Consider the following 26,810-nt stretch of genomic DNA (forward strand, 5'->3'; position numbering starts at 1 on the left):
CCGCATCCCCAACACTCACAAGTTCCACCCCCCTCCGTGCTAATTCCATAATGATGTAATCATGACGTATCGCCACACTATTGGTCCATATACTTCCGGCTTCTTCTCGGACGGGATCAGCTCAACAGCGAGACAATCACAACAAATATGTATAGTGAGTAAAAAACACATTGTGGATTAAACACACTTTCAAGAGGAAATTTCCCTCCAACTCGCCATTTCGTCGTTGGGAATAAACGAGGGATCGTAGGCTGTCGAGCAAAGTAGATTATTTAAGTCGAAAGGGATTGCAGCCATGATGGCGTCAAGCTACAATGCTAAGGAAGAGGACGGACATCACTCGGGCGGCTCCAGCCACGGCGTTGCAGGGACTGTAAAAAGTAAAAAACCGGACAATACTGCATTCAAACAACAAAGACTACCGGCTTGGCAGCCCATCTTGACTGCAGGGACCGTTCTACCTGCGTTTTTCGTCATCGGCCTCATCTTCATGCCCATCGGCATCGGCCTGTATGTTACTTCAAACAACATCAAGGAGTTCGAGGTATCTGAATAGGCACTTGGGCTGGTTATACTAGCCTGGTCCATGTTTCGGAGGAAAGTTCCATGGTTGCTTAAATGTAACGGTTAATATACAAAGACATTCAGCTTACTACCACATTTAATGCCTTCTTATATTATATTGTTAAGTTTATTACAAGTTTTATTATATTATCAGATTCAGCTGGATGGATTTTAATTAGGTTGTATCGTGTATTATTGTATACTCCATTGTACTGTGGTAACAGGGCTTATCTAGAATCAATGAGTGAATATTTTTTACACAACACAAAATAACAGCACCATATGCAAGGTAAATGTTTTGTAAAATCTGGATAATGATTGAACACAACTTTGTGCAAAGCATAGATAATGATCATAATTAGTGTCAAGTATATGCTGCAAGTACTTACTTATTTCTCACAAAACTTTGACAAACTAAGTATGATAAGGAGTTAAGTAAAGCATTCAGTCCTTTATTCCTATTCATTTTTAAATTCTTACCTGGTAATACCTGAGTAATTGACCCATTATCTTCAGATTGACTACACTGGTGCTGATACGCTCAGTCCATGCTACAGCTGTGCCAAAAACTACAGCTGGAACGGCACAACACCATGCACTTGCTCTGTGAACTTCACGTTGGATCAGCCCTTTGAGGTGAGCCCAGGCCCCATGTCAGTTAGATTTGTAAAGAGTATAAATAATAAATGCTTTTGGCCTCAGATTGATAGAATGCAATTATAGGGGGGGGGTAAAAAAACACTCAGACCCTGAATATCCATTAAGATCTAATTTGAGCTCAACTAAAAGGACAGTTGATATTTGCTATTGATTATTCTGTTTTTTTAAGTCTGCTCTGGCAACTTTTAAAGGATTTTTATTGATCCCGGATAAAAGCACTCAACCACCTACATTTTCCTCTCAACAGTATTCACATTTGACAGACCAGCATCATTTGATGTTATGTTGAGATTTGTGTTTACATTTGGGATCAAAGCTGAAAATATTACTTGACATTACTTTGGAAATGTTGCAAAATGTAGTCATAATTTGAATTACTTTCTAAATGTCTTAAAACATTGACGACTTGCAACTACTCTCTTTTGGGGGGAAAACCTAAACTAAAACCCCTAACTATGCTTTTGATTTTGCAGGTAGAGACGTGAGGAATCCTTGATTCTGAGGAACTTATCCATGTCATTATTCTTATTTCCCTGCAGAGCAATGTTTTCATGTACTATGGCCTGTCCAACTTCTATCAGAATCACAGACGCTATGTAAAATCCAGGGATGACAGCCAACTCAATGGTGATCGATCTGCGCTGACAGTGAGTTTTGAAATTTATTTCTTTTCGATCTTGACTAAATCTGTATGAATGCCTCTTACACCTGCTTAATGCTGATTGTTGTTCATAGAATCCCAGTAAGGAATGTGAACCATATCGCATGAGCGATGGCCTTCCCATTGCTCCATGTGGAGCCATAGCTAACAGCCTTTTCAATGGTGAGAAATGCTTCATGTTTTCACATTAAAATAAGGATTATGCCATTGAAACCCTCAGTTGTAATTTAAAAAAAGATACAGGCTTTGTCCAGTACTGAAGTTAATTTTCGTAGCACTTATGATGTGTAATGTTTACTGCAGACACTTTGGAACTTTATCATATTGATTCCAATGGCAATCGAAGTGAAATTCCTCTGATAAAGAAGGGCATTGCTTGGTGGACAGACAAGCATGTGAAGTTCAGGAATCCTGGTGGAAACAACAACCTCACTGTAGCTTTCCAAGGTAAATGTGAAAAATAATGTACTGGGTATTTCAGTTTGTAACCTTTAGAGTTTCTCAACTAACTTATTTCTTGTCTTAGGCACAAGCAAGCCAGTGAACTGGAGAAAGGCAGTTTATGACCTGGATCCATCTGACCCTGAAAACAATGGATTCATCAATGAAGACTTCATTGTGTGGATGCGCACAGCTGCGTTACCCACCTTTCGCAAGCTTTACCGGATCATCCAGAAAAAGTCCACCACAACCCCAACTCTTCCAAGTGGCAGATATGTCTTGGATATCACATACAGTATCCTTTTTATTGTCCATCCACAAGACTAGACAGTTGGTCATCATGCAAAACTTAATAAAGTAAGATAATGGAAAATAGCAAAACAAAACATAGGTAATAGCGATGACAAACAGAACGATTCCTTCAGCACTTAGATTTCCCTCAGACCTTGCTGCTGCAGCAGATAGGGGTATTGTTCTTTGGTAGAATTCTGTTATTCTACCGAAACCACAGTTGGCCAGTTAAACGGTATCCCAGAATTGTGAAATACACAGCAGGTCTGTTTTGCTTAGAAAGTTCGTCAGTAACTCTAGTGCCGTAGCCTTCCTAAATCATTAAAATAGAATATGTTTATATATATATATATATATGTATATATGTATTATTCTTGCATCGGGTCAGAAATCCATTGGTTAGAGGGTAGTTGCTAGCAATAGGTTCATCTTCCAAACTGTATAGCACAAAATAACATTGACTGTATGAAATTGGTTGTTTTTAATGTAGTACAAAGAAAACAAGAAAAATGTAGAAAGAAAAAATCCAATACCATACTGATTAACTGCATAAAACCTTTTGTCCATGACAAAACAACAAAACCCAAGGCAAAATGATCAAATTAGTACTGTTATGTCATTCTGCTGCTGAAATTCTCCTCCTGGGATTAGACAAGAGATAAGTTCAACAATACTTCAACTGGATAGAAGGAACATGGAAATTGAAACAGGAATGTCTAGTTCCAAGGACAAAGGCTCTGACCTTATGAGCCATGCTATCCTTGATTTTTAATTCAAATTTAAATGTTTCAAATCCTCCAAACAGAATCAGGGAACATGTCGTTTGTGGGGAAAAATCTGCTCTATCCCTAGGTCCAAATAAGCACAGTGCAGCTCCTTGTCCTTCACACTGTCGATGGAACACCAATATGCATTCAGAAAAACCAGGCCTGCTCGTTTATTAGTGTTAGCATAAATATGAGTTTCACACTGCATGGTTTATGTCCTGGAGCAGGTCGGATCCCTGTTTTTAAGCCACCAAATTTATTCAGATACTCCGTAAATAAGCTTTTGCATATAGACATCAAAGGCAGGGCTTGTTTAGCCAGGTTGAAGAACTTCTCAAGTTTCCAGAAAACATAAACACAGTTATAAAAACAAAAGTTTAACCTAACTGTATTGGAGGGGCCAATTTCTCAGCTACTAATGCCAGAAAAATATCCCTGCATTTTTTTTACAACATTTTCTCACACCACTTAGCCCTGACCTAAGTTTTTTTTCTTTTAAAACAAGGGAATATTTTACAATGTTCCAGTCAGTTTTTATACCCTAACCATGCCATCAGATTATCCAGTTCTCAGCTTCGACGGTCGCAAGCGAATGATCCTAAGCACCATCTCCTGGATGGGAGGGAAGAACCCCTTCCTGGGCATTGCCTACATTACTGTGGGCTCCATCTGCTTCTTTCTGGGCGTTGTTCTCCTCATCATCCACCACAAATACGACACCCGCAATAACAGTGCAGATATCCCCAATTAGGCTCACTGCCTCTTCATTTGTTGGTTAACTGCTGGGTCTGTTCTGGACTGTGTGTCGAGTAGCATGAATACACTGGTCTGTAAATGAGTGTTTGTATAAGAATACCAGAGCATTGAGTTCCTCATCTTCTGGCGAAAGCTTAAGATTATGCTAGAGTTTGTGTCTGTATTCAGCTTTGTTGGCTGCTGTGAATGTGACTTCCTACCCATGTTTTAAATGTCCTATTTATCTGTATATGATTCAAGTATTTGTGTTTTATTTTAACGGGTGCTTTGCGAACAGCTTGATTATTGAAGGATGTATGTATTTGACATAGTTTTTGTTCATGCTATGTACTGTAATATGTCCTGCTGATGAATGTACTATAATACATATACATACCTCGATGGTTTTTCAGAATAGAGTGACTACACAATGAGGAAATCCTTGCAATTCAAAGTGTTGATGTCTGACAGAAACTATTTATTTGTCATAGATTATACATCACAAATCATTCCAGCTTTTAACCATCATTTCTTGGTATGCCACTCATGAAGTATTCTATTCCGTTTAGTGAGAATAATATCCCATATTCTAATAAAGAACAAACGGACCACCACCTCTTACTCTTAAGAAACTGGGCAGGATTCAATAAGATTTTTCAGGCTTCAATTTGGTCCATGTTGTAAATTATGTTGATTAGATGACATGCACTTAAAGTGTCACACCCTTACTCCAATCCTGTGTCATTTATAACCCCCTATTTAAGTATCTCTTGTTTAAATTTGAAATACATAGGTTTTTATAAAGTTGGCAAGGTCCGGTGAAAGAATTCTGTTAATTTATTACGTCTTACTTGGCAGCAGATCACTTCTTATTCTGCAACCAGTGATGTATTTCTGCTCCCCCTGTACGTATTCACTACTTTGTAAAAAACTTATCTATAAATGGTCTTGGAGAGTGGAGGATTCTGCTGTAGCCTGTTATATTTCATGAGAGTAAATTAAAAGATATCTCGTTTTGATGAAGATTGTCTGACCCTGTCTTTGATCATCCTTATTTTTATTATGATTAAGGTACTAGGGCTTCAGTGCTGGCTCAATGCACAATGCAGACCCCTAACACATCGCCAAGTATTCGAAACAGCCATGAAAAAGTCATAAGGGTGCTATTATAAATTTTACACCCTGTAACAATAGGTAAGCATGAAGTGTGGTGTCAGACATCTTTCCGTGATCTCTTCATCAAAGTGAAGGCTTCATGTCAAGACAGACATAAATATGCTTAATGCTTGGTTGTTGAGGTTGAAGTCCTAAATCAGGGCCCTCCTTATGATGCAGTACCACTTGTTGACCAGCAGATGTCGATACATTAACAATCAACTTTTTCTAGTGAGAGAAAGCCTACCCCTTTGGGTCGAGGAATATAAATATCCTTCCATCCATCCATCATCTACAGCGTTTCCTTCACTTAGCATCACAAGGATGTTGGAGCCTATCCCAGTTGATCGCAGGCCCACATATGGAGACAGACAATCATTCACTCTCATTCACACATCTGTACAACTTACTCCAATTAACCTCCTGCCTGTTTTTGGACTGTGGAAGGTAACTGGAGAACCCATAGGAAACCCATGTAGACAACATGCAAACTCCACACAGAAAGGCCCCCTATGGGAATCAAACCAGCACCACTGTTCTATTCCACAAAAATGTTGTTGGTTAACTGAATAATTATTTATTTCTAGTTTTGTGTGGTTACAAAATATATGTATTCCAAACTCTTATTGAGTCAGCATGATTTTCTTGCGGTTTTTAAACAATTAAATTCTCAGTTGTGTGCAGTCCAGTCTCAAATACAATAAGATTTCAATTCCAAAGAAAAAAGGTTGTTGCAGAGAAATATCTGCTAAGGTATGTGTACCCCACATGTTTATACACTGGGCGATAATACTGCATTGTCTTTTAAAAGCTGAAATGAGTCTTTGCGCCCCATTTATTAGTCTAAATAAATGAGAAAGATTGTTATTACAAAAACATTGAATCGCACATCTGAACAAAAGTAGCAATAACACTCTTTACAGTGTGAGTAAGAGTGTGACGTGTACGTGATGTATGATGTGTACACATTCACATATTTTTTTAATGATTAAAAGACTTTATTTTGCGCATGCTTTTAACAATAAAATAATAATAGTGCATTGTGAAGTGTATTTTTTAATTATGTTGTGACAGAATTAAACACATTAATGGCTCATAGTCAGGCTTCATGGTTGAAGGCAATTTTTTTGTTTGTTTGTATTCAGGTGTTGGATTCTGATTATTTTCGTTCTCAGTGCATGTCAATACACACATCTCTATCAGCAGATTTCTTCTCTGTGATGCTTAAATAACATTTAGCTTTAACATGCACTAGTAATGCATGCAAACTGCTTATTACAAATCCATTGCAAAGTCAACATTCCAATGTGGCAGGCTTTGCTGATCCTCAAATGTTCCTCGAAATTACTGTAGTCATTGCAGACAAATGGCCAATCCATGCTTCAAAATCCCAAAGTAAATACTGCTTTATAACATAGTGGACCCTGTGCCATTCCTTAATTGCTGTGGCTAACCAGCACTGAGTTCGTAGCCAGTGGAAATGATGTTTGGGAAAATATTAACAGGCTTTATGTTGAAACATCCACAATAGCTATTTTCCGTGTTTATATGAAATATCAAAGATTTATATCTAGTTTTCTCCAAAATTGTAGTACCATAGAGACAGCAGTTTGACTTCCTTCAGATATTGTTCAGCTGACTGGTTAAATTAAAAACTATAATTTGTCTCTCTATTTCTTTGGATAAGAAGATAAAGATGAAGCTAACAATCTCAGGCAGTTAAAGACTTTTGACATCACTTTCCAGTGATGTAATCTTTACAAGACTGGGCTTTGTAATGTTTAAACTGCCGTGAAATAAAACATTTGGCAAGTTGTTATATGAACGAAGATTATTTTCCAATCAATACCTGTGATGGCTGCTGATTATTTGAACAAAATGTTCTTCAGACTTGCATAAAAAAGCAACCGGCATTTTTCATTCATTCATTGTGTTGGGATCCGATTCCAACTGGGGGTGCCGGCACACCTACAGCTGATCAGGCATAGTCGAGTGGAGGATAAGAGGAGCCACCAGCCCTTCAGTACCAGATTGTTGTTTTTTCCTCGTGCATTAACCCTCCCTGCAGTCTTTTTCTTGCCCTCCCTCACCAGTTCCTAGTTTCTGATGGCTCTGTGCCAGCTCCTGTGAGCCCTGATGCCTCTTTTTGCCAGCCCCTGGTTCCTGTCATCCCTGGTCAGCTCCTAGTTCCTGAGATCCCCTTGACATTCCCAAGGAGACAACTCTGCCCCAGCACAGCTCCCCATTCACCTTCCATGTCAATAAACCCCTTAAGACGCCCTACTTATTGAGTGTCTTTGGGTCAAGCACACCATCCTTAAACATGACACATTGTCTAACGCTGTTTGCCCTATGGACAGTTGCTGTAGCTTATTTAAAAACAGAGAAAGAAAATAAGCACATGCTTTGGAAACAAACCAAAAAAAATTCAAAATAGTATTCGGAATCATAATTTATCCTGGATAGTTTGAATGATCCTTTCAGCAACCTAAACATTCTCCTTGCACTCCATCCCTACATATTCAAATGTACATGATTCCAAGTAAATTATTAATCTCAATTTGAGTAAATATTTTCTCATACGGTAAGCAATTTATCCATCTCATTCGGTATCCAATCCCCCTTATTTTATCCATCTACACGGGTGTAGGTCTTTCTTATTATCACCTGAGGGCGCTAAATACCCACCAGGCCGGCAGCTGAGCTGGACATAGAGGGTATTAGATAACAGAACAACTTCGTTATTTCCAAATAAAATGCAACCTTTCGCCCACGCTTTCATTTTAACACCATCACCATCCCACGATCGTAGTTTAGTTTACTCCCCATCCCCATAAGACCCCGATAAATCTAGCATCCTGGAGTGTAACCTAATGTCTATTTTTTTTTTACCCCCCCCCTTTTTTTAATTAAAATGTATATCCACGCATGTCAACCATTCATTTCATACATAACTAAATAAACGGTCTCCCCTCCCGATGATTGGCCACAACTGTAGAGTCACACTGGACCAAAGGAATGCAAGGAAGATGTAAGCTAGTACCGGAGGAGCGGCCCTCAGCGGGGCAAAGGGGGGGAAAGGAAAGGGGGGGGGTCGGCTGCAGTTTCGTCAGAAGCCCCGGTGGTCGGGTTGGGAACTGCCCCCCCCTGTTAAGTAGCCCACGGTGGAAAGGTTTCTTCCCACTAGTCAAGAGGCCTCTCCTCCTTGGACATCTGCTGGCGGAGCTTCCAGTAGCCGGAGAGGAGAGGAAGAGCTCCTGAACTTTTTGTTACTCGGCGGAGGAGAAGGCTTCACTTCAGCTGCTCCTCACGTTTGGTCTGTTCATCGATTTGGAAGGTTTTTTTTTCCTCTTTTTTTAATAGGTGAGTTTGTCGTCTCCCTTAATTGTATTTATGATTATATATATTTTTTCAATAAAAAAGGGTACTAAATTCATATCTATCATCGTCAATGACTATATTAAGTTGTGTTTTTGCACTTTTTCTGACGCAGCGACTCAGTTAAATTCCATATGGCGGGCATTTATTCTTTTTTTTATTTATTTGAATTAATTTATTACTTTACCTTTTTTTTTTTCAAAATAATCCGTTGACGAGTTAAATGCAACATTTAATCATTAGGAACTCAGTCACCCTGAGTGAGGGGACGGAGACTGTTAATTTCACGAAACCAAGTAGAGCAGTCACAGGCCATAATATATACTTATTTTGTTAAGCTATTTTTAGTTTGGGTGTAGAGGTTGAGAGATCAATAGAAGAGTTCGTTATGTCAAAAAACAGAGCAAGCCATGTGCATTTAAGTGCAGTTTTCCTACCTGTGCACCAGGCGGGGCACTTAGTCCGTGGTTAACAAAAGTAAGTTACACCAATATACTGTGAGGATAGAGATGAGGGATAGTGAAAAAAGGGAACAAAGAGACACGGGTCGACCTCATGCATGAATTACAAATTTTAAATAATCAACATTAATCAAAACTTCCTGAAAAGAAGAGTATGAATAAAAGGTGACAATTTCAAGATTTAGATTCAAAATGAGCTTTTTTTTCCTTCTACTTGGCCAAGATGCTTTTGACTAAATTTCTTTTAACTAATAAGTTGAAATACGGTCTTGAAATGTTATGCTACTGTGGAATGGTAAAAAAAAAAAAGAGCCGGGAAAAAAAAAAGATTCATGAAGCTCAAACCTAGTACTTTGTTTTTTCAGTCGCTTTCTACCTAATAGCTTCCACCTCATCGCAGTGTGTGGGCATCAGCTGCTGCTCATTGAGTTGAAGAGAATGTGTTTATGTTGGTGAAAAGAAAATCCCAACACAACTGTCTTCTGGTTGTCAAGCCAGGCAATCCCATATAGAGCACAAGCTGTATTATGCTATATAACCAGGAGCCATTGCTGAGATTTTCTCTCTCTCCTTCAGATTGATTGATGCCCTGCTGACCATTGAAGGGCAAACATGAAGATAGGGCTGTATCTGGCCATAGCTGCCTTCCTCGCAGCCCTGATATCTTCCACATATGCGCAAGGTAAATGAATCCGCCTCTCGTCTAGTCCCCTTCCATACACATCCTGTCACTTTTATCTCCTCCTTCTGTTCTTCTAAATCATCTCTGTTGGTCAATTGTCTTCCAGGGATTAGCATTTTTACTTGAATGTCTTTATTTACATGGAAAAGAAAAATGTATCAATACAATTCAATAAAGTATTATTCTATGTGTATGCACTCTGAGTATGTGACTTTTGGAATACTGTCATGACTCATGCGTTTGCTTCCTTTGTGGTGTTCCTAGTCAGATTTATCCGCGCAGATTTATTAAATCCCCCCTTACTCCAGATGATCTGTACTCATATTAAAATGGTAATTCAGATGTCTTTTAGTTAATATGAACCATGTATACTGAGGTTTATGTAATTTCCGATTTCCAATTTACTGTTTCAAAAACAAAGGACAAATCCTTTTAATACAGAAATTCGGTTTTCATGTGGTTTACCAGGACTGACGCCGTTTTAATTGAATAAAAAAGCAAGTTTGCAAAAGAAGTTTCCAGACATTTCCACATTCTCAGTAATCAGCATTTGGACTGTAGCTCACTTGTTATAATACCTGCATTGTGGTTGCACTGGATGATGAAAATCTTGTGAATAATTCCAACTTCCTGTCATGTTTGAAGTAATTTCATTCACAAGAACAATAGTTTTAACAGTGGAAGTGAGTTATAGTTTCACAAAACATACAATGTATGTTTTGTAAAACTATCATAGTATACAATAGTTTCAGGGGAAGATACATTTATGATATCTATCAAGGAAAAATGAGCAAATGACAATTCATCTCCAGTATAAATCACATTTTGTTTTGATTAAATGCCTTAAAATGTATTTGTATGCTGCTCCAGGATTGACCAGAATTGATTACTTCTGTGTTAGCACTCTGTCTTAATTTATGTCCAGGACTCATAAATATATAATCATTTTGTCAACAAATGACTGAAAATATGGCCATGGGGTATGGAAAAAGTAACATTCCTACCCCCCTTGAAAATGTTCTGACTGGATGAGGGAAGTCTACTCTCACAGATCTCCACCAGCAGAATGGAAAAATGAAATACGAGAATAGCAATGAGTCCTCCGACAGCACAAAGACAAAGAGCCTTTCTAAGGGTTCTTTGCGGGTTTTCACGAAACCGCTGAGTTGCAGCGCATATGGAAAGTTAATATGCGCTAATGTTTAATGTCAGCACATGTTGTGGAATTACTTTGGCATTTGTCCTGCCTCTTTTGGAGGGTCGGTGTTCTTCCCTCCTTTTCTTTGTCTCTCCCCCTGGCAGTAGTTGAAGCCAGGGTAACTGGCTGGCTGACGGCTTAGGTTACTGACAGAACAGTAGCCAGACTGCAGCCTGTTGGAGCCAGAGATGTCCTCTCTTAGGGATTGATGGATAGACATCTATATAATGACCACAATGTCCAAACAACAGTACAGGAGATGGTTATTTCAACAAAACCATCTCTGTTCCTTGTGTATATTTTAAACGCTGTTGGACATCTGGTCAAAGATATTCAAAACAACGACACGTTCCCACCATCTCACCACAAATGTGGTCGTGGCATGGCAGCTATGAGAGAAGACCTGCCTGAAATATTTAATTTGTTTTATCTACTTGCAATACATCCCCTACCACATGCTCACACAACCTCGCCTTGCACGCACACACACGTACACTCACACACACACACATACACACACACACACACACACACACACACACACACACACACACACACACACACACACACACACACACACACACTTCCACATCCCTTACCATTGTTGGACCCAAGTACTCGTGGAGACATGTGGGGAAACACGGTCTGTCTGGACTCCTTGAGTTGATATGCCAGGTTGGTGATCCTCCAATCCCAGTTTTTAACTGTTTTATTGGGCTCCTGTTTGTTATCTGCTTGTGCATTCAGTGTGCCCCAAGCTATAGCTTCCTTCTCCAAAGTGTATTTTAGAATGATATTCTTGCTTAATGTGGCATTCTCCTTAACAGCTACCATGCAGTCACATGGCCAAACTCTGCACTCAGTTCATCTGCATGCGAACCTTACATCGTCCCTGTCATGACACTCTACCACTGTTGATAATGGAGGCACAAATGCTTCTTGCATTCACAGTTTGATTATCCAAATCTCTCTACTCTGTCAAAATAATGCATTATTTACACATAATTCCATTTTTAACAGAGAGGCATGTAATTTGTGATTAAATTAGATAATCTGCTAAGTATCTAATGAAAACATTTGGGCAAATTTTTAACTAATAGCATGGTACTCTTGAAAAACTAAAAGGGAACCTTGTCTTACATGTGTAATATCTATACGTAACAAAGTCTAACATACTTGAATGTTTGATGCATGTGAACACAGTCATTTTCAAAAAAATTCTACTCTTGCTTTTGTGCAGATAGCCTCGATGCTATTAGAAAGAATATCATTTTGAAATATGTTTTTCACCTGTCTGTGTGGTCCCAACTGTACATGGAAACTCAAGTCAATCAAAGTTGTTGAACCAAACAACTTTCTCATGTACATGATGCATGACACTGTGATCGAATCAGCTCGTTTTAAAGGCATTTTCCTCTTGTCACAATATATATGTTTTCCTGAATTATTCTGAAGATGTATTTGCTCTGTTGCGATTTATCTCATACGGTTTTTGAGTGTGTAAAGTTCTCTTGTTCTACCATTCTCTTATGCATTATGCTGCCACTGAAAAAGTACACAAAAGTCTCCAGATGACAAATTGTGTATTCTTTTTTGAAAGGTTTGCAATGGATGTGTGCCAATCATAGTTATGCCTTTTAACTGAGTAAACAAGAACATGAATATGTTTATATACTGTGTATATACAACATACTATGTTCAGTTGTGTCAAGAGTTACTTTAACAAATATGGCAACTTTGATTCCATTGTATAATCAGTAACTTGTGATCGAATTGACTGTTGTATTTTTGTGATGCTGAGATCGACTCCGTGGTTGAAGCAGTTTGTGGTTGGGGCATGCGTTGTAATGACTGCACCAAGCATGTGTTGGATGGTTCACTCAATGTTTGCACTCCAAGTAAAGTTTCTATAGAGTCGTGCACATGTTATGTATGCCAGTGCTTGAGCTGCCAGCCATCTTGGTCGGGCAACTCAAACAAACGCCATTTTTTAACCCCCAAAATGGCTTTTCACACTTTTCCAGTGTTATAACATGTTCTTTACTTGTCACCTTCGTAAATGGACGTCAGTGCTATGTGTCTGTTCTCCAACAACGAACAAGTCCACTTCAGTCATGAAGTGTTTGTCGTTGGGACCAATGTGAATGCTTGATGTTGAAATCGTCTTACTTATTTTGCTCAAAAATACAAAGACAATCATACAAGCTTCTGATATTCTTTTGGTGGTTTGACGCTGCTTTATTTCTCATTTGCAGTGGAACCCCCTTCAGACTTGAAATTTAAAATTCTAAATGAGAACACAGTTGAAATGTCATGGACTAGACCCTCATCAACGATAGAGGGCTACAGAATACATGTTGAATCAAATTCAGGTCAGTTTAAACAAAAATATATGTATTACCTATAATTAAAGACACAAAGTATTCCAACTGTTCATTGCAACCACTGAAGCATTTCTTATTTTTCTATCTTAGATGAACTGGCCAGAGACTTTACACTCAATGCGTATTCCACTATGACTTCAATCACTGACATGACCCCTGACTTGGACTATTCAGTGTCCATAAGCTCCTTTTATGGATCAGAGGAGAGTATCCCCATCTTTGGGCAACTTACCAGTAAGTTTATCACGCTTTGGGAAAATGGGAGCATGATGATTTTTGGAATAGAAATAGCACACTCGTACATTATCTTTATTTTTGTTGGAATTTTTTTTTTCTTTTTGTTGTTCTCCCTAACTTGTTAAATTTCAAAGTTTGTTTTCTTTTGTTAAGCAAAAAGAAAACCTAAATTCGTGGACGATTGACGAAAATAACAATAAATACCGTTCAGTACTCAAAACAGTCATCGTCATAATCAAAAATGTCTTTAATACTTATGAACATGACGTTAAGTATACTCAAACCATAGAAACAAACTGAATATAAATTTGGGTCCATTCCCCTTCGAAATTGAATAACTTTATTCATGCAGTAATTTCATCGTGAGACGTAGTCATGAGAAATCATGACTACGCAGTATAAATGCAGCACAAAGACATGTGTTTGACATGTGTATGCATGTGGTTTTCATTCCTTTGGCTAGCATTTATGATGTATTGATTTTCTAGCTGTTCCCCAATGTGTAAAAGCTCAGTGTGAGACAGGAGTGACAATGTGCATTGCTAACTCTCCAAGTGTTTGTTGTGTTTCAGTTCAGTCCAGTAACACCACCGGACAAGTCAGGAGGCCACAGTCAGATGCAATCAGTGAGTGTGTTTACTGTACTGTCAGCCAAAAGCTGCAGAGGGTTTCTCCTTTATATGGCTCATGTTTTTTTTCCCCTACTATAATTTTTCCCCCATGGCAGTCATTATCAGTCTTTTCCCATGGAATAATTTGGTCAGGCAGCCACTTTACCTTCAGTCGGGTTGTCACTGCGTATGCAGACAGGGTTCCAACAGTGTCTGGGGAAGGCACATTGATTTCTATAATTGAAACCACTCTGCACACCTAGAAAAAAAGAAAAGCAAGTCTGGAAGCTTGGATACATGGTTTCGATTATGCAGTTGAACAGAGTAGGTGGGAGTTGTTGAGCAATGACACATTCATTGTGCCACAAGAGCTGCTTTACCCACCTTTTGCTTCTTCTGGAAACTATTTTCAGATTCTTCCATTCTTCCAGATTTCATTATTCCCAGCAAGGGAAACAGTTTAAATCCCTTGCTGGGATTTAAACTGTTGGTTTAAATCTTTACTTTGAAGCCAGGCCTATATATATTTATACATTTTCTTCATCTCAATCAATCAAACACAGCATTTTAAAGCACTGTTCACAGCTAACTGTCTGATGTTCTCATTACCTGTCAACAGAGTGTTCTGTCAGTGCTATAGCAGATTTGGTATTCCTGGTGGATGGCTCATGGAGTGTGGGCAGAGAGAACTTCAAACACATCCGTAGTTTTATTGGTGCCTTGGCTGGAGCTTTTGACATCGGTCAGGACAAGACTCGAGTGGCTGTGGTGCAGTATAGCACAGACACACGCACAGAGTTCCCCCTTAGACAATACACCAGAAAAGGAGACCTGCTCCAAGCCATCAGCACCCTGCCCTACAAGGGTGGAAATACTATGACAGGTAAGGAGTTTGTCAGAGCAAAGAGCAGAGGTGGAAAAGTTTTTGATGACTATCCTTGAATATGAAAAGCCTAAAACTGTTGAATGTTATAACAAGGTGTTTTTGCGCTATGAATTTTAAGACGAGATAATCCTAAAACTGTCCCACGGTAGGGCATTTTGCTCTATGTGTAATACTACAAGACAAATATATAATAAAGAAACACATACTATTCTGTTTAAAGGCGATGCTATTGATCACTTGCTGAGAGAAATCTTTACGGAAGCTGCTGGATCCAGGAAATCATTTCCAAAGATAGCCATGATCATCACTGATGGAAAATCCCAGGACCCGGTGGAAGAGAATGCTCGGAGACTTCGGAACATTGGCGTGGAAGTATTTGTCCTAGGTATGCTTTTTAGAGCAGTGTTTTGGTTTTATTCCCCTGTGTGACAATCTGCCTGTTCTTGGAAAATATTTGACTTTCCATTTAATTGTTTGGTGTAAGCTACTTGACGTGATAAAGTAAAGAACATACTGTTTTTTTCTTTTACAAGCAATTCCTTAAAAGCAGTCCACCACATCTGTGATGCAGCCATGGGGTGAAAAAAATGCGATTTAACACTGTTTTACTTCACATTCCGCACTCAGGAATCAAAGGAGCAGATGAGGATGAGCTGAGAGAAATGGCCTCAGCACCTTACGACAAACACGTGTACAATGTTCCAAACTTTGATATGATCCAAGAGGTCCAAAGAAAGATCATTCAAGAGGTGTGCTCTGGAGTTGATGAACAGCTTAGTGTTCTAGTCAGTGGTGAGGAATGTAAGTATAAACCTGCCGTACTTCAAATGCCTTCACACAAAAACAATTTTTCATATTGCACAAAATAATAATTTTCTGATACTAATTTGATACCCCTAAAATAACTTTCATTTCCTTATTTCTCTTTCTCAGTGGTGGAGCCAGCCTCTAACTTGCAGGTCACAGAAATGGCATCCAAGTCAATGAGGGTAACATGGGATCCCTCCCCGGGCGATGTCTCTGGCTATAAGCTTGTCCTTATTCCCATGCTAGCAGGAATGAAAAGGCAGGAATTGTATATGGGATCCAGGCTTACTTCCATCAATGTTCGTGACCTTTCGCCTGAGACTGAGTATGAGATCAGCCTCTATGCCCTCAAAGGTCTGATTCCAAGTGAGCCCATCATGGCAATGGAAAAGACTCAGCCTGTCAAGGTGACAACAGGTGAGGTGATTCGGTGGGTCTGTCATGTTAAAGTTAGATATTCCTGTCATACATGCAACTGTAGGTTGATGTTTCTATTTCATTCTTTTCAAGAATGTTCCCTTGGTGTGGACGTGCAGGCTGATGTGATCCTACTGGTTGATGGCTCTTATAGTATTGGATTACAAAACTTCGCCAAAGTCCGTGCATTCTTGGAGGTGCTGGTCAATTCTTTTGACATTGGACCCAACAAGATCCAGATAAGCTTGGTCCAATACAGCCGAGATCCACACACTGAGTTTTTCCTCAACACCCACCATGATTTAAGTGCAGTTGTCAAAGCTGTGCGGACCTTCCCTTACCGTGGAGGCTCTACTAACACTGGCAAGGCCATGACCTATGTCAGGGAGAAGGTCTTTCTTGCTAACCGTGGAGCAAGACCCAATGTACCTCGTGTCATGGTGCTGATCACAGATGGAAAGTCATCAGACTCTTTTAAGGACCCAGCAACCAATCTGAGGAATATTGATGTGGAAATCTTTGCTGTTGGTGTCAAGGATGCAGTAAGGGCTGAGCTGGAGGCCATTGCTAATCCCCCAGCAGACACTCATGTTTACGAGGTCGAGGACTTTGATGCCTTTCAGAGGATCTCCAAAGAGCTGACTCAGTCTATTTGTCTAAGGATTGAACAGGAATTACTCAAAATCAAAAAGAGGAGTAAGTTGGAAGACAAAACATCTTACATTTCTGCATTGCCATTTTACCAGAAAATAGTCTCAACAAGTAATCCTTTTTTTACAGGTCTCCTTCCACCTTCAGACCTGACATTTTCCGAAATTACCTCTCGTAGCTTCCGTACCACATGGACAGCCCCTCCTGTCAGTGTTCTGTCTTACTTACTGCGTTTCCGCAAGGCTGAGGATATCACTGGAGACTACATCTCCATGGCAGTGCACAGTGATACAACCACAGCCGTCCTGCCACACCTCTTCCCCCTCACGGCTTATGAGGTCAATGTGTTTGCTCAGTACGACAAAGGAGACAGTTTCCCTTTGACTGGTGAAGAAACCACCCTTGAAGGTTTGTGGCATTTACTTAAAATCAGTGGATTGAAGTGCCTAGAAATTCAATCTGTTGATTTTCTGGAGCAGAATGCTTTGGTCACAAAAACAACCCCAAATTTGTTGAAGACTTGAGTTTCAAAAGCGCAGAATGATCATTTCTGAAAATCAAGGGCACATTTAGACGTAAAGGCATGGCTACATAATAATTCAAATTTTGAGGAGGGGTGTTAAACTAAAACTTTAGAATAGAATAGAATAGAATAGAATAGAATAGAATAGAACCTTATAAATCCAGAAGGAAATTATTTTGCCAGAAAGCTCCAACATTACATACATCTTTTTACATTTTTTTAACAATAATTTACTCTTTTACAAATATAGTATCTAAAGTTGTCTAAAATGACAATGTTATGGCTTGATGATTCAAATCCCCAAGTCAATGGGTGATGTTATGGGGAATATGTCCACTTCTTTTATACTGTCCAGAATCTCTATAACAATCATGCAAGGTACCAATATGTAGTTCTTGTTGTGTTCTTTTCAGAGCAAGGACCGGTGCGAAATATACAGGTTACAGAGGAGACAACAGATAGTTTCAGAGTATCTTGGCAATCTGCTTCAGGATCAGTCATCAGGTATCACCTGTCATACGTCCCGCTTAGTGGTACTGGGGAAACTCTTCAGGCACAAACAGTTGGACCAGAGACTACCATAGTACTCCAGGAGCTTTTTCCCATCACAACCTACCGTGTATCTGTGTCTGCTGAGTATGTCACAGGCCAAGGGCCCGCAATGGAGGTTAATGGCATTACCAAAGAAAGTGAGTCACATGACACTAAGAGAGCCTCCTTTGGTTGCAAATAACTGATTTTCAAGTGCAAAAATTATTTTTTAATTTTCAAATACATTTTTGTTTGCTCACAGTCCGTGGTTCTCCTCGTGACCTTCGTGTCTTTGATGAGACCATATCCTCAATGAAACTGGCTTGGCAGGCAGCTCCAGGAAATGTCATCCAGTACCAAATTGCATATAAACCTGTTGAGGGAGGGGAGAGAAAGGAGATATCTGTCAAAGGAGACACCACCCAGGCTGTACTGAAAAACCTCCAGCCAATTACTGAATATGAAATATTTGTTACTGCTCGCTATTCTACTGGAATGAGTGATCCACTTTTGGGAACAGGAACCACCTTAGAAGGTAAGGAAGAATTTGACATTCTTTTTTGCTATTTCCTGGTTGCCAATGCAGGGCAGAAATGTGAAGCACGAAATGAAGAATTATGAAAATATTTCATTTTTCACAAGTTTTTCCCCCCTTAAAATTGATTAAGGGATATCTTTAAAAATAAATCGAACTTTGCATTTCGGGTGTCATAAACATGGAGCTCCTCATGTGTATTTTTGACTTGGTGGAGATTCTTACCATATATGCACATTCTTTAGTATACACTTTAAAAGGGGACATTTTTGATGTATGTTTTCAACCGTCAGTCCTCATGTTTTTATTCAGTCACTTGGTTAGTTTTCACTGCAATGGATAATATCACTTACTGACTATCACTTCATACAATGGGACCATGATGTCAATAAACATACTTTGTTGCTGGTCCATTGAGAGCTATCGATAACAGTTTGTTTCCACCAGTCAAAACTGTTCTGTCACTTAACTGCTCACCCACACAGGAAAAAGCTGAATGACAAAGTATTTTGTTTAGCCAGCATATTAGGGCTGTCGTGACGTTGGCATTCCCGAACAGTAATCTCATTGTTCAAAGTGCCACAAGCTTTGAGTGTCCATTTCTGTGATTTCCTTGTGGGCCAAAAGTGGAAGAGAGTGGGTGACATGAAGCCATCTCTTGTGACAGCCAACACAGAAGCCTTCAGTGAGACTGTATTATTACATCCTGAAATGACGAAGAGGGCTCACTTGGAAGATACCAGACAATGCCCAATGAATATACAAATGTAGCTTTAATAAGCAAGCTTACATTGTCATTTTCTTATTACTACAGAAGATATCGTTTTGTGCAAGATGTTGGCTCGGGCATCCTGACCAGATGCCTGAGCCAACTCATCTGACTCCTCTCTATGCGGAGGAGCAGCGGCTCTACTTCGTACTCCTCCTGGAAGACCATACTTGTCACTCTGTCTCTAAGGGAAAGTCAGGCCACCCTTTGGAGAAAACTAATTTCGGCCAGCCTTATCTGCGATCTCGTTCTTTTGGTCACAGCCCAAAGATTGTGACCATAAGTGAGGTTGGGAAGGTAGATTGACTGGTCATTCCAGAGCTTTGCACTTTGGCTCAGCTCCCTCTTCATTATGACAGACTGGTACAGTGTCCTTTTCTTAGTGGGCATTCCACCCATTTCTGGTTGAGCACCATGGTCTTGAATTTGGAGGTGCTGATCCTCATCCTGGCTGCTTCACACTCGGCATCAGTTTGACGGCATCCCTCATAGCTGGGGTCCAGCAGTTCCTCTCAGTCACACCCCTCCAAGGTGCACTGTCGTAGCCCACATGAGCATTGAAGTCTCCCAGCAGAACGGGGGAGACCCCAGTAGGAGCGTTCTCTAGCAGCCTCTTCAGGGACCCCAAGAAGCATGGGTAAACTGAACTGTTGTTGGGTGCATAGCCACAAACAACAGTCAGAACCTGACCCCCCACCCAAAGGCGGAGGGAGGCTACCCTCTTGTTCACTGTGTTGAGCCCCAGCGTACGGGCGCCGAGTCAGGGGGCATTCAATATGTCCACACCTGCCTGGCGCCTCTCACTGGGGGCAACTCCAGAATGAAAAAAAGAGTCCAGCCCCTCTCCAGAGGTCTGGTTCCCAACTCCACGCTGTGCGTCGAGGTCAGTCCATATCAAGTCCGAATCTCTTAGCCTCGTGCACCAGCTCCTTCTCTGCCACAGAGGTGGCATTCCATGTCCCTAGAGCCACCTTTGCAGTCGAGGAACGGACCACCAAGGTCTGCAGCCACTGCCTGCCTCACACTGCACCCAACCCCTTTGGCCCTTCCTGTGGCTGGTGAGCCCAGGGGAAGAGGGACCCTTGTCAATCCTTTGGGCTGTGCCCGGTCAAGCCCCATTGGGGAAGGCCCGGCCACCAGGTGCTCGCCATTGAGCCCCGTCCCCGGGCCTGGCTCAAGGGGGAGCCCTGGTGACCTGCGTCCAGGCAAGGGAGAACTGGACCCAAAGTTACTGTTCATCATGAGGGTCTTCTGAGGTGTGCTTTGTCTGGTCCCTCACCTGGGACATATTTGCCTTGGGTGGCCCTTCCAGGGGCATAAAGCCCCCGACAACATGGCTCCCAGGATCACTGGGATGCACAAACCCCTCCATCATGGTAAGATGGCAGCTCGAGGAGGCTCACTTTATTGATCCCCAATGGGGAAATTGCTCTTTGTTGCAGCGGCTCCTACTCACAGGGTACACATTAGAAATAGAAGCATACATGTAAAAAGAACAGAAATAAAACTCAATACAAAAATGAAAATAAAGGTATATAAAGTATATACAAGGTTAAAACAAGTATATTTACAACTACGTTTGTATTATTTTATGTATTATCTATGTGTATAATTCCAGATTTTTGCACTTAGTATTAGTATTTGATACAGATATTGCACAGTAAAGCAGAGACAAGCAGAGATAGAGAAAGAAATCATGGTTAAGGAGAGAACAAATATTTAGAAAATATAAACCAATATGCTTTGGTGGCTGGATGGTTGAAAAGCACAGCCTACAATGTTAGAAGGCATTGTTAAGGCCCTTAAGCACACAAACCTATACTTGCATAACACAGCAACAGGTATGGGCTTTCACATGTTCAAGAGACAAACAAAGCATAACATGGGTTGTGTCTACAGACACCTCTTTGACTGGCCCTCACTTTGAGAGGAGGATAATCCTAGGTTACACTTTGTTTTTCTTCACAGGTTTGGAATTTTTTGGCAGTGTCCAGCTTTGTGCCTCCTGGCAGTACCACTGCCAGGATGCTTTTTAAGGTTCTCAAATGTAAAACCCCAGAGAAATGCAACTTTGACACATTAATGGCAAGCACTCCATTTTTGTGGCTGTGGTGGAGGTGAAGTGGACTTAGACCAATAAAATAAAGGAAGGAGAAGGCATAATGAGGGTGTGTAGAAGAGGACTGAAACCTAAATGTTATGAGAGCTTAACACAACACTGCCCAGTCAACTACTGGTGTCATAAATCTTGAATATTCAAGATAATTTTCAGTGCATGGGATGGTGTCAGCTGGTACATGTTTTTTAATGTTTTTTTACAGGTGTGGACTCTTTTGGCTTACTGGTAGCAGATGTGAAAGTTCTGTCAGCACATGCCCTGTGGACTAACGCTTAGTCATATGTAGTTTTCTGAAAATGCGGGGGAGGCTTTGATATTAGTGTAATCTGGTCTTGTCCACAGGCTTAATGTAGAGTATTATTTTGTCTTAATATAAAGAAACATTTTTGGATTTTAGAGAGAGAGGGATCTATGTTTTTAAAACCATAGCTCAACAGTGAATGATCATGGTCAAAATGTCATATTGAAGTTAATTCTTCTGTTTAGTTACCCCGTAGCTCAATGTGGAGATGTAGATATATGAAAATAAAATGATTGTTTTTTATCGAAAGTTTATCAAAATGATTACTCTGAAATGGGTCGTCATGCCATGTCTTTCCTGAAGACTGCCAAATCATTGCAGTGATGTAAAATAGGCCACCGTCTGCAGAAAGCATTATCATCTATCTTTGCAGCCGTAATAGTCAGTCAAGTTCATCCTTTTATGTTTGCTTGACAATGAAAATCCATTCGTTGGAACTAAGTCAGTGCAATGAAAAGGCTTTCATTGTTGTATGGTTATCTTAAATCTGTGAATTCTCATCTTTTTACAGTTGTGGCCATTAAACTGCATTGCAAAGTCTGAAGAGCAGATCCTTCTCATCGGCAGACACAGTTGTTATTTTTTGACTTAGATCAGAGTCCAACTTGACAAATGGATGCATGATGCCAGTGAATCTTGAATAGATTCACAGTGATTGTGCATTGTACATGCAGCAGATTTTTGTTGTTTGTGTAGGCTTTTTTCTATTCATTTTTATTTGGCATTACTTCATGAATTTGGTTCCACTCCAACCAGAACAATAGAGGTGCGGGGGGTGCTGCACATAGGAACCCAGAGCACTTTTGGTAGTCAGATAAATCCAGATTCCCCATGTCGCAGTCAAAGCACTTAATCTTCCTCCACCACACACAAGTGGGCTGCTCATCGCAAAAGACTAAATAAACAATTTCCTATGAGACAAGGTCAGATTATGACATCTGCTACTGGACTGAAATCACTATTGTGAATCAAGTACTGGGAGACCTGATACCTAAGGATATACAATTTGTGATTCGTGTTGGAGATTTTTTTCCAAAGTGTCATTATTAATGCAATGTGTGTCAATTATTAATTATGTGTATTAATGAAGTAAAAGGGTTCTACAAGCAGACTGCATTGAGAGGAAAGAACTGTTTGTTTCAAGTGGGAGGTCTTCATTAAATTCATCCTGGGCCTCTTTCGCATCAAACTGTCAAATATTTGAAACCAATACTAACTTTTTGAAGCACAGACCATTTGCAGCTCCATTTAAACCCATGTGTTATGTAAGAAAGAAAATGGAAACAGGATGGATGTAATTGTCTTATGTAACTTATCCACAGAACTTGGCTCACCTAGAGACTTGGAGACTAGGGATGTCACTGACACGAGTTTTGCTGTGTCCTGGACTGCGGCCCCTGGTAATGTTCGTCAGTATCGGATCAGGTGGAAGTCTCTTTACACTGAGGAGTCTGGAGAAAAGACAATACCGGGAGATATGACAGCCACAGTTCTGGAGGGTCTGACCCCAGAGACACGTTACCAAGTCTCTGTCTTTGCTGCTTATGGCCATGGAGAGGGACAGCCTCTGGTTGGAGAGGAAACCACAGATGGCAAGTCAATTAATCTCCTAACTCTGTTTACTTCCGGCTCTTCTGCTTTTGGACTTCTCTACTATCTCTGTTTTATTTTAATATTGCGTTTGCTGTTTTTCTCCTTCTTTATTTATTTTTGTAAACTTCAGGCCACTTTATCTGGAAAGTGAATCTTAAGTGCTTCATCAATGCATCACAAATGTCTTGCACTTAGATCATTACTTTAAAAGGTAGAAATTCAGGCCCAGGCTTTCTTCTCATCACAAAACTCATTTCCATATATTTTTTTCATTTGCCTATTGACTTACAAATACATTTTAAGAGCAATCCGTAGCACTGATTTAGGAATTATCAAAGTGAAAAATCTCTTTGGATCCATTAATCTGAGTTCAACAGCTGCTTTTGTTCCAGCATTCTAAATGCGTCATGCACTTTTTAAAACGCATGCATGCACATGAAGTGTATGTGCAAAGATGATGGAATGAACATTTTATCTTCACCCAGCTTCCATCAGTGACACAAGACATAATAGACCCTGGTCATAGCCATTTAGGTCATCATCATGGTTGGATGGGAAAGGATCACTGAATGGAAACTTGCACTATTTAGGAAGAAATCGGTCCACCAGTAAGGGAAATGGAATGTGTTAAAGGAAATAAAACAGCCACCATTACTGTTATTGATTCTGGCAAATATGGGAAAGTGGCATATACACCCAAAATAACCATGAAGCAGTGGTTTTGTTTAAAAATACAATTTTACTTAAACTCTTCTCTCTTCTTTTTACATTATTTTTTGCCCTTTTCAGTGCTCTAAAGAATTCAAAGGTCTCTTTGAATGGTGAGGCACACATGGCAAACTTGGATAGGCTTCCTTTTTCCGTTATAAAAGTGATATTTCTGAGGGAGATCGTCTCTAACAGTTTCCTCTACCCATTTCAAAGCTGCTGAAAATTCACACACGCTCACAATGGAAAAAGCTGGAACCATGGATTTGCTCAGATGTCACAAGACATCCAAGTCTGGTTCTTCAACCAACTAATCAATCATTTACATTTAGGCCTTCTAAATGTATGCTTCTAATAATCAGGAATACTGTGGTGGGTTTGTACTCACATTCATCTGGAAACTTCTCAGATCTGCATGAAAGACTGCGAGGTAGCCAAACTTGTCAGAGTTTAGTTAACTTACTCTCAGAAAAGTCGTGTTGCTTATGTTTCCAAAGGTATATTGGAAACACAGACTTTAAATAAATGTAGCACGAATTCCTATTTGATCAAGATCCAAAGTCCTCAATAAACTTCAGACTATCCATCCATCAGTTATTCTCTTTTAATTTTATTGCTTTTTTTCCCTTTTTTCAGTGTCTGCTGCTGGCAAGGCCATTGTTGTCTCTGAGGAGACAGAGAAGAGCATGAGAGTGACATGGCAGGCAGCACCTGGGAATGTAATCAACTACCGTGTTACTTATAAGCCACAGTCTGGAGGGCGTCAGTTAGCAGCTAAGGTACCAGCTGGCAATACATCTACTGTGCTGAAGCGTCTTTCACATCGCACCACCTATGACATCACTGTCTTACCCGTCTACCGTTCTGGGGAAGGCAAAGCGAGGCAAGGAGTTGGAACCACATGTATGTTGTTTTATCAAAAGCTTTAAAATCATCACAGCATAGGTTTTTGATCATTTAGGTGGGTTACGTTTTACAACCTTTGCCTCTATTTCATTTTTAGTGTCACCTTACAAAGGTCCTCAAAATCTTCACACCTCAGAACCAACCAAAACAAGTTTCCGTGTAACCTGGGACCCAGCGCCTGGTGATGTCAAGGGTTATAAAGTCACTTTCCACCCTGTTGAGAATGACATTGACCTGGGGGAACTTTTAGTTGGCCCCTATGACAACACTGTGGTACTGGAGGAATTAAGGTATGCCTACAGGCTGTTGAACTATGTATTGGGTATTCTAATATCCTCTCTTTCAATTTTTTGTTGTACCTTTCTGAAATGCAAAATTATTATTTTGTTCAACAGAGCTGATACCAAGTACACAGTGAATGTATTTGGCATGTTTGAAGGAGGTGAGAGCATGCCATTGGCTGGAGAGGAGAGAACCACTTTCACTGAGGACCCTGAGCTTCCTCCTTTTCAAACACCAGGTAATGTTTAAATAATTTCTAGAATGTACAAGTAAACAATCACATTTTATCATTAGTGATTTTGGAGCACAAAGATGATCTAAGTAACTTGCATGATCTGATGAAAGACCAGCAGCATGAGCAGACATGAAACAAAGATACCAGGATATTATACTTTTTACTACTAACAAGTCAGCCTTCAGCATTTTGTGTGTCTACTGGCAGTAATGGCATAACACTGGAAACTTTTGCTTCAGAAAACACACTCTGGACCTACTCCTTATAAAAACCAAAGAGTTTCTCACTCCTCTCCTCAAAAGCAATTTACTCCGAAGTGATGGCAGTTCCATCTGTCCCAATTTACTTTCTTTCCTTATTGTGTCACATTGCTTTTACTACCTCCTGTACAAATACAGCTAGGGTATATTTGATTCATAATCTGTTTCAGTCAGTTTAATAATCTGTTTGATAAGCTGGAGAGTGGAAGACTGAAATGTGAAAAGAGAAACAAAGTGTTTGCCAGGATAGCATATCTATCTATATCTATATCTATATCTATCTATCTATCTATCTATCTATCTATCTATCTATCTATCTATCTATCTATCTATCTATCTATCTATCTATCTATCTATCTATCTATCTATCTATCTATCTATCTATCTATCTATCTATCTATCTATCTGTCTATCTATCTGTCTATCTGTCTGTCTGTCTGTCTGTCTGTCTGTCCGTCTGTCTGTCTGTCTATCTATCTATCTATCTATATACACATATACAGTACACACTTGTATGTATGTATGTATATATGATCTGTTACTCGAAGTAAACCTGTATTCCATTTACACATTTACTTTCTCATATGGAGACATTTCAATTGATTTCTTTCATTTCTTTTCATTTCTACTGAGATATTAGGTGACATGGGATGTTGGCTTTTTTTTTCTAATCCTTGTCTTGTGTAAGCTTGACAGCTGGCAGTGGCGTGTGGCAGCTGGCAATATGTGTTGGGTTTAGATTTATGTGGGGAGGGGATTGACCCGGTTGTAAATCAAAAATATAACCTGTGCTCAGTTGCAGACAGAGGCAGTTAGTGCAACATCTGTGTACGCAAATTGCATATCTGCAGACTTCTTTTAGGTGCCGAGGGAGACTGGCTCATCATCACACAGGTGGAAATGTGATCTGAATAATTCCATGCTCCTCTGAAGGCCACAGGATTCTCCTCGATGAAGACCTTTGATATATCACAAGCAGTTATGGCCATTTTCTCAACATTTGCCACTGGGACTAACACATGGATCCAAAAAAAGAGCAAACAAAAAAGAACGAAGGGAGAT

The 26,810-nt window shown here is 40.0% G+C and overlaps 2 protein-coding genes across 3 annotated transcripts in view; both read left to right on the forward strand.

The window, feature by feature from the left end:
• The first annotated feature begins 88 nt into the window (after positions 1-88).
• LOC147237359 (cell cycle control protein 50A-like) lies at positions 89-5,142 on the forward strand. Its single transcript, XM_086147860.1, has 7 exons — positions 89-544; positions 1,081-1,200; positions 1,764-1,871; positions 1,960-2,047; positions 2,189-2,332; positions 2,412-2,621; positions 3,942-5,142. Exons 1-7 carry the CDS (start codon positions 296-298, stop codon positions 4,133-4,135), a joined length of 1,113 nt encoding a protein of 370 aa, XP_086003986.1. The 5' UTR covers positions 89-295; the 3' UTR covers positions 4,136-5,142.
• Positions 5,143-8,449: 3,307 nt separating this feature from the next.
• Positions 8,450-26,810, forward strand: part of col12a1a (collagen, type XII, alpha 1a) — a 52,113-nt gene continuing 33,752 nt past the window's right edge. Inside the window, exons 1-17 of one of the 2 annotated variants that reach the window (XM_086147884.1) lie at positions 8,450-8,637; positions 9,690-9,795; positions 13,249-13,365; positions 13,468-13,611; positions 14,187-14,240; positions 14,845-15,108; positions 15,332-15,496; positions 15,739-15,912; positions 16,045-16,335; positions 16,429-17,031; positions 17,116-17,394; positions 17,923-18,198; positions 18,303-18,575; positions 23,087-23,356; positions 24,702-24,968; positions 25,069-25,261; positions 25,367-25,491. In XM_086147884.1, coding sequence (XP_086004010.1) covers positions 9,726-9,795; positions 13,249-13,365; positions 13,468-13,611; positions 14,187-14,240; positions 14,845-15,108; positions 15,332-15,496; positions 15,739-15,912; positions 16,045-16,335; positions 16,429-17,031; positions 17,116-17,394; positions 17,923-18,198; positions 18,303-18,575; positions 23,087-23,356; positions 24,702-24,968; positions 25,069-25,261; positions 25,367-25,491 — 3,565 coding nt within the window. In that variant the 5' untranslated portion in view covers positions 8,450-8,637; positions 9,690-9,725. The remainder of the gene's footprint in view (positions 8,638-9,689; positions 9,796-13,248; positions 13,366-13,467; positions 13,612-14,186; positions 14,241-14,844; positions 15,109-15,331; positions 15,497-15,738; positions 15,913-16,044; positions 16,336-16,428; positions 17,032-17,115; positions 17,395-17,922; positions 18,199-18,302; positions 18,576-23,086; positions 23,357-24,701; positions 24,969-25,068; positions 25,262-25,366; positions 25,492-26,810) is intronic. The other variant, XM_086147873.1, reaches the window with a different exon arrangement.

This window comes from Fistularia commersonii, chromosome 1, assembly GCF_037954325.1.
Source record: "Fistularia commersonii isolate RoL2024-O1a breed Wild chromosome 1, RoL_Fcom_v1.0, whole genome shotgun sequence".
In the NCBI taxonomy this organism is placed as follows: domain Eukaryota; kingdom Metazoa; phylum Chordata; class Actinopteri; order Syngnathiformes; family Fistulariidae; genus Fistularia; species Fistularia commersonii.

Coding starts and splice junctions, on each gene's coding strand:
- LOC147237359 (XM_086147860.1), top strand. CDS start 296: ATGATGGCGTCAAGCTACAATGCTAAGGAAGAGGACGGACATCACTCG. Junction 2,048..2,188: donor AGCTAACAGCCTTTTCAATG/GTGAGAAATGCT, acceptor TGTTTACTGCAG/ACACTTTGGAACTTTATCAT. Junction 2,622..3,941: donor TGTCTTGGATATCACATACA/GTATCCTTTTTA, acceptor CCATGCCATCAG/ATTATCCAGTTCTCAGCTTC.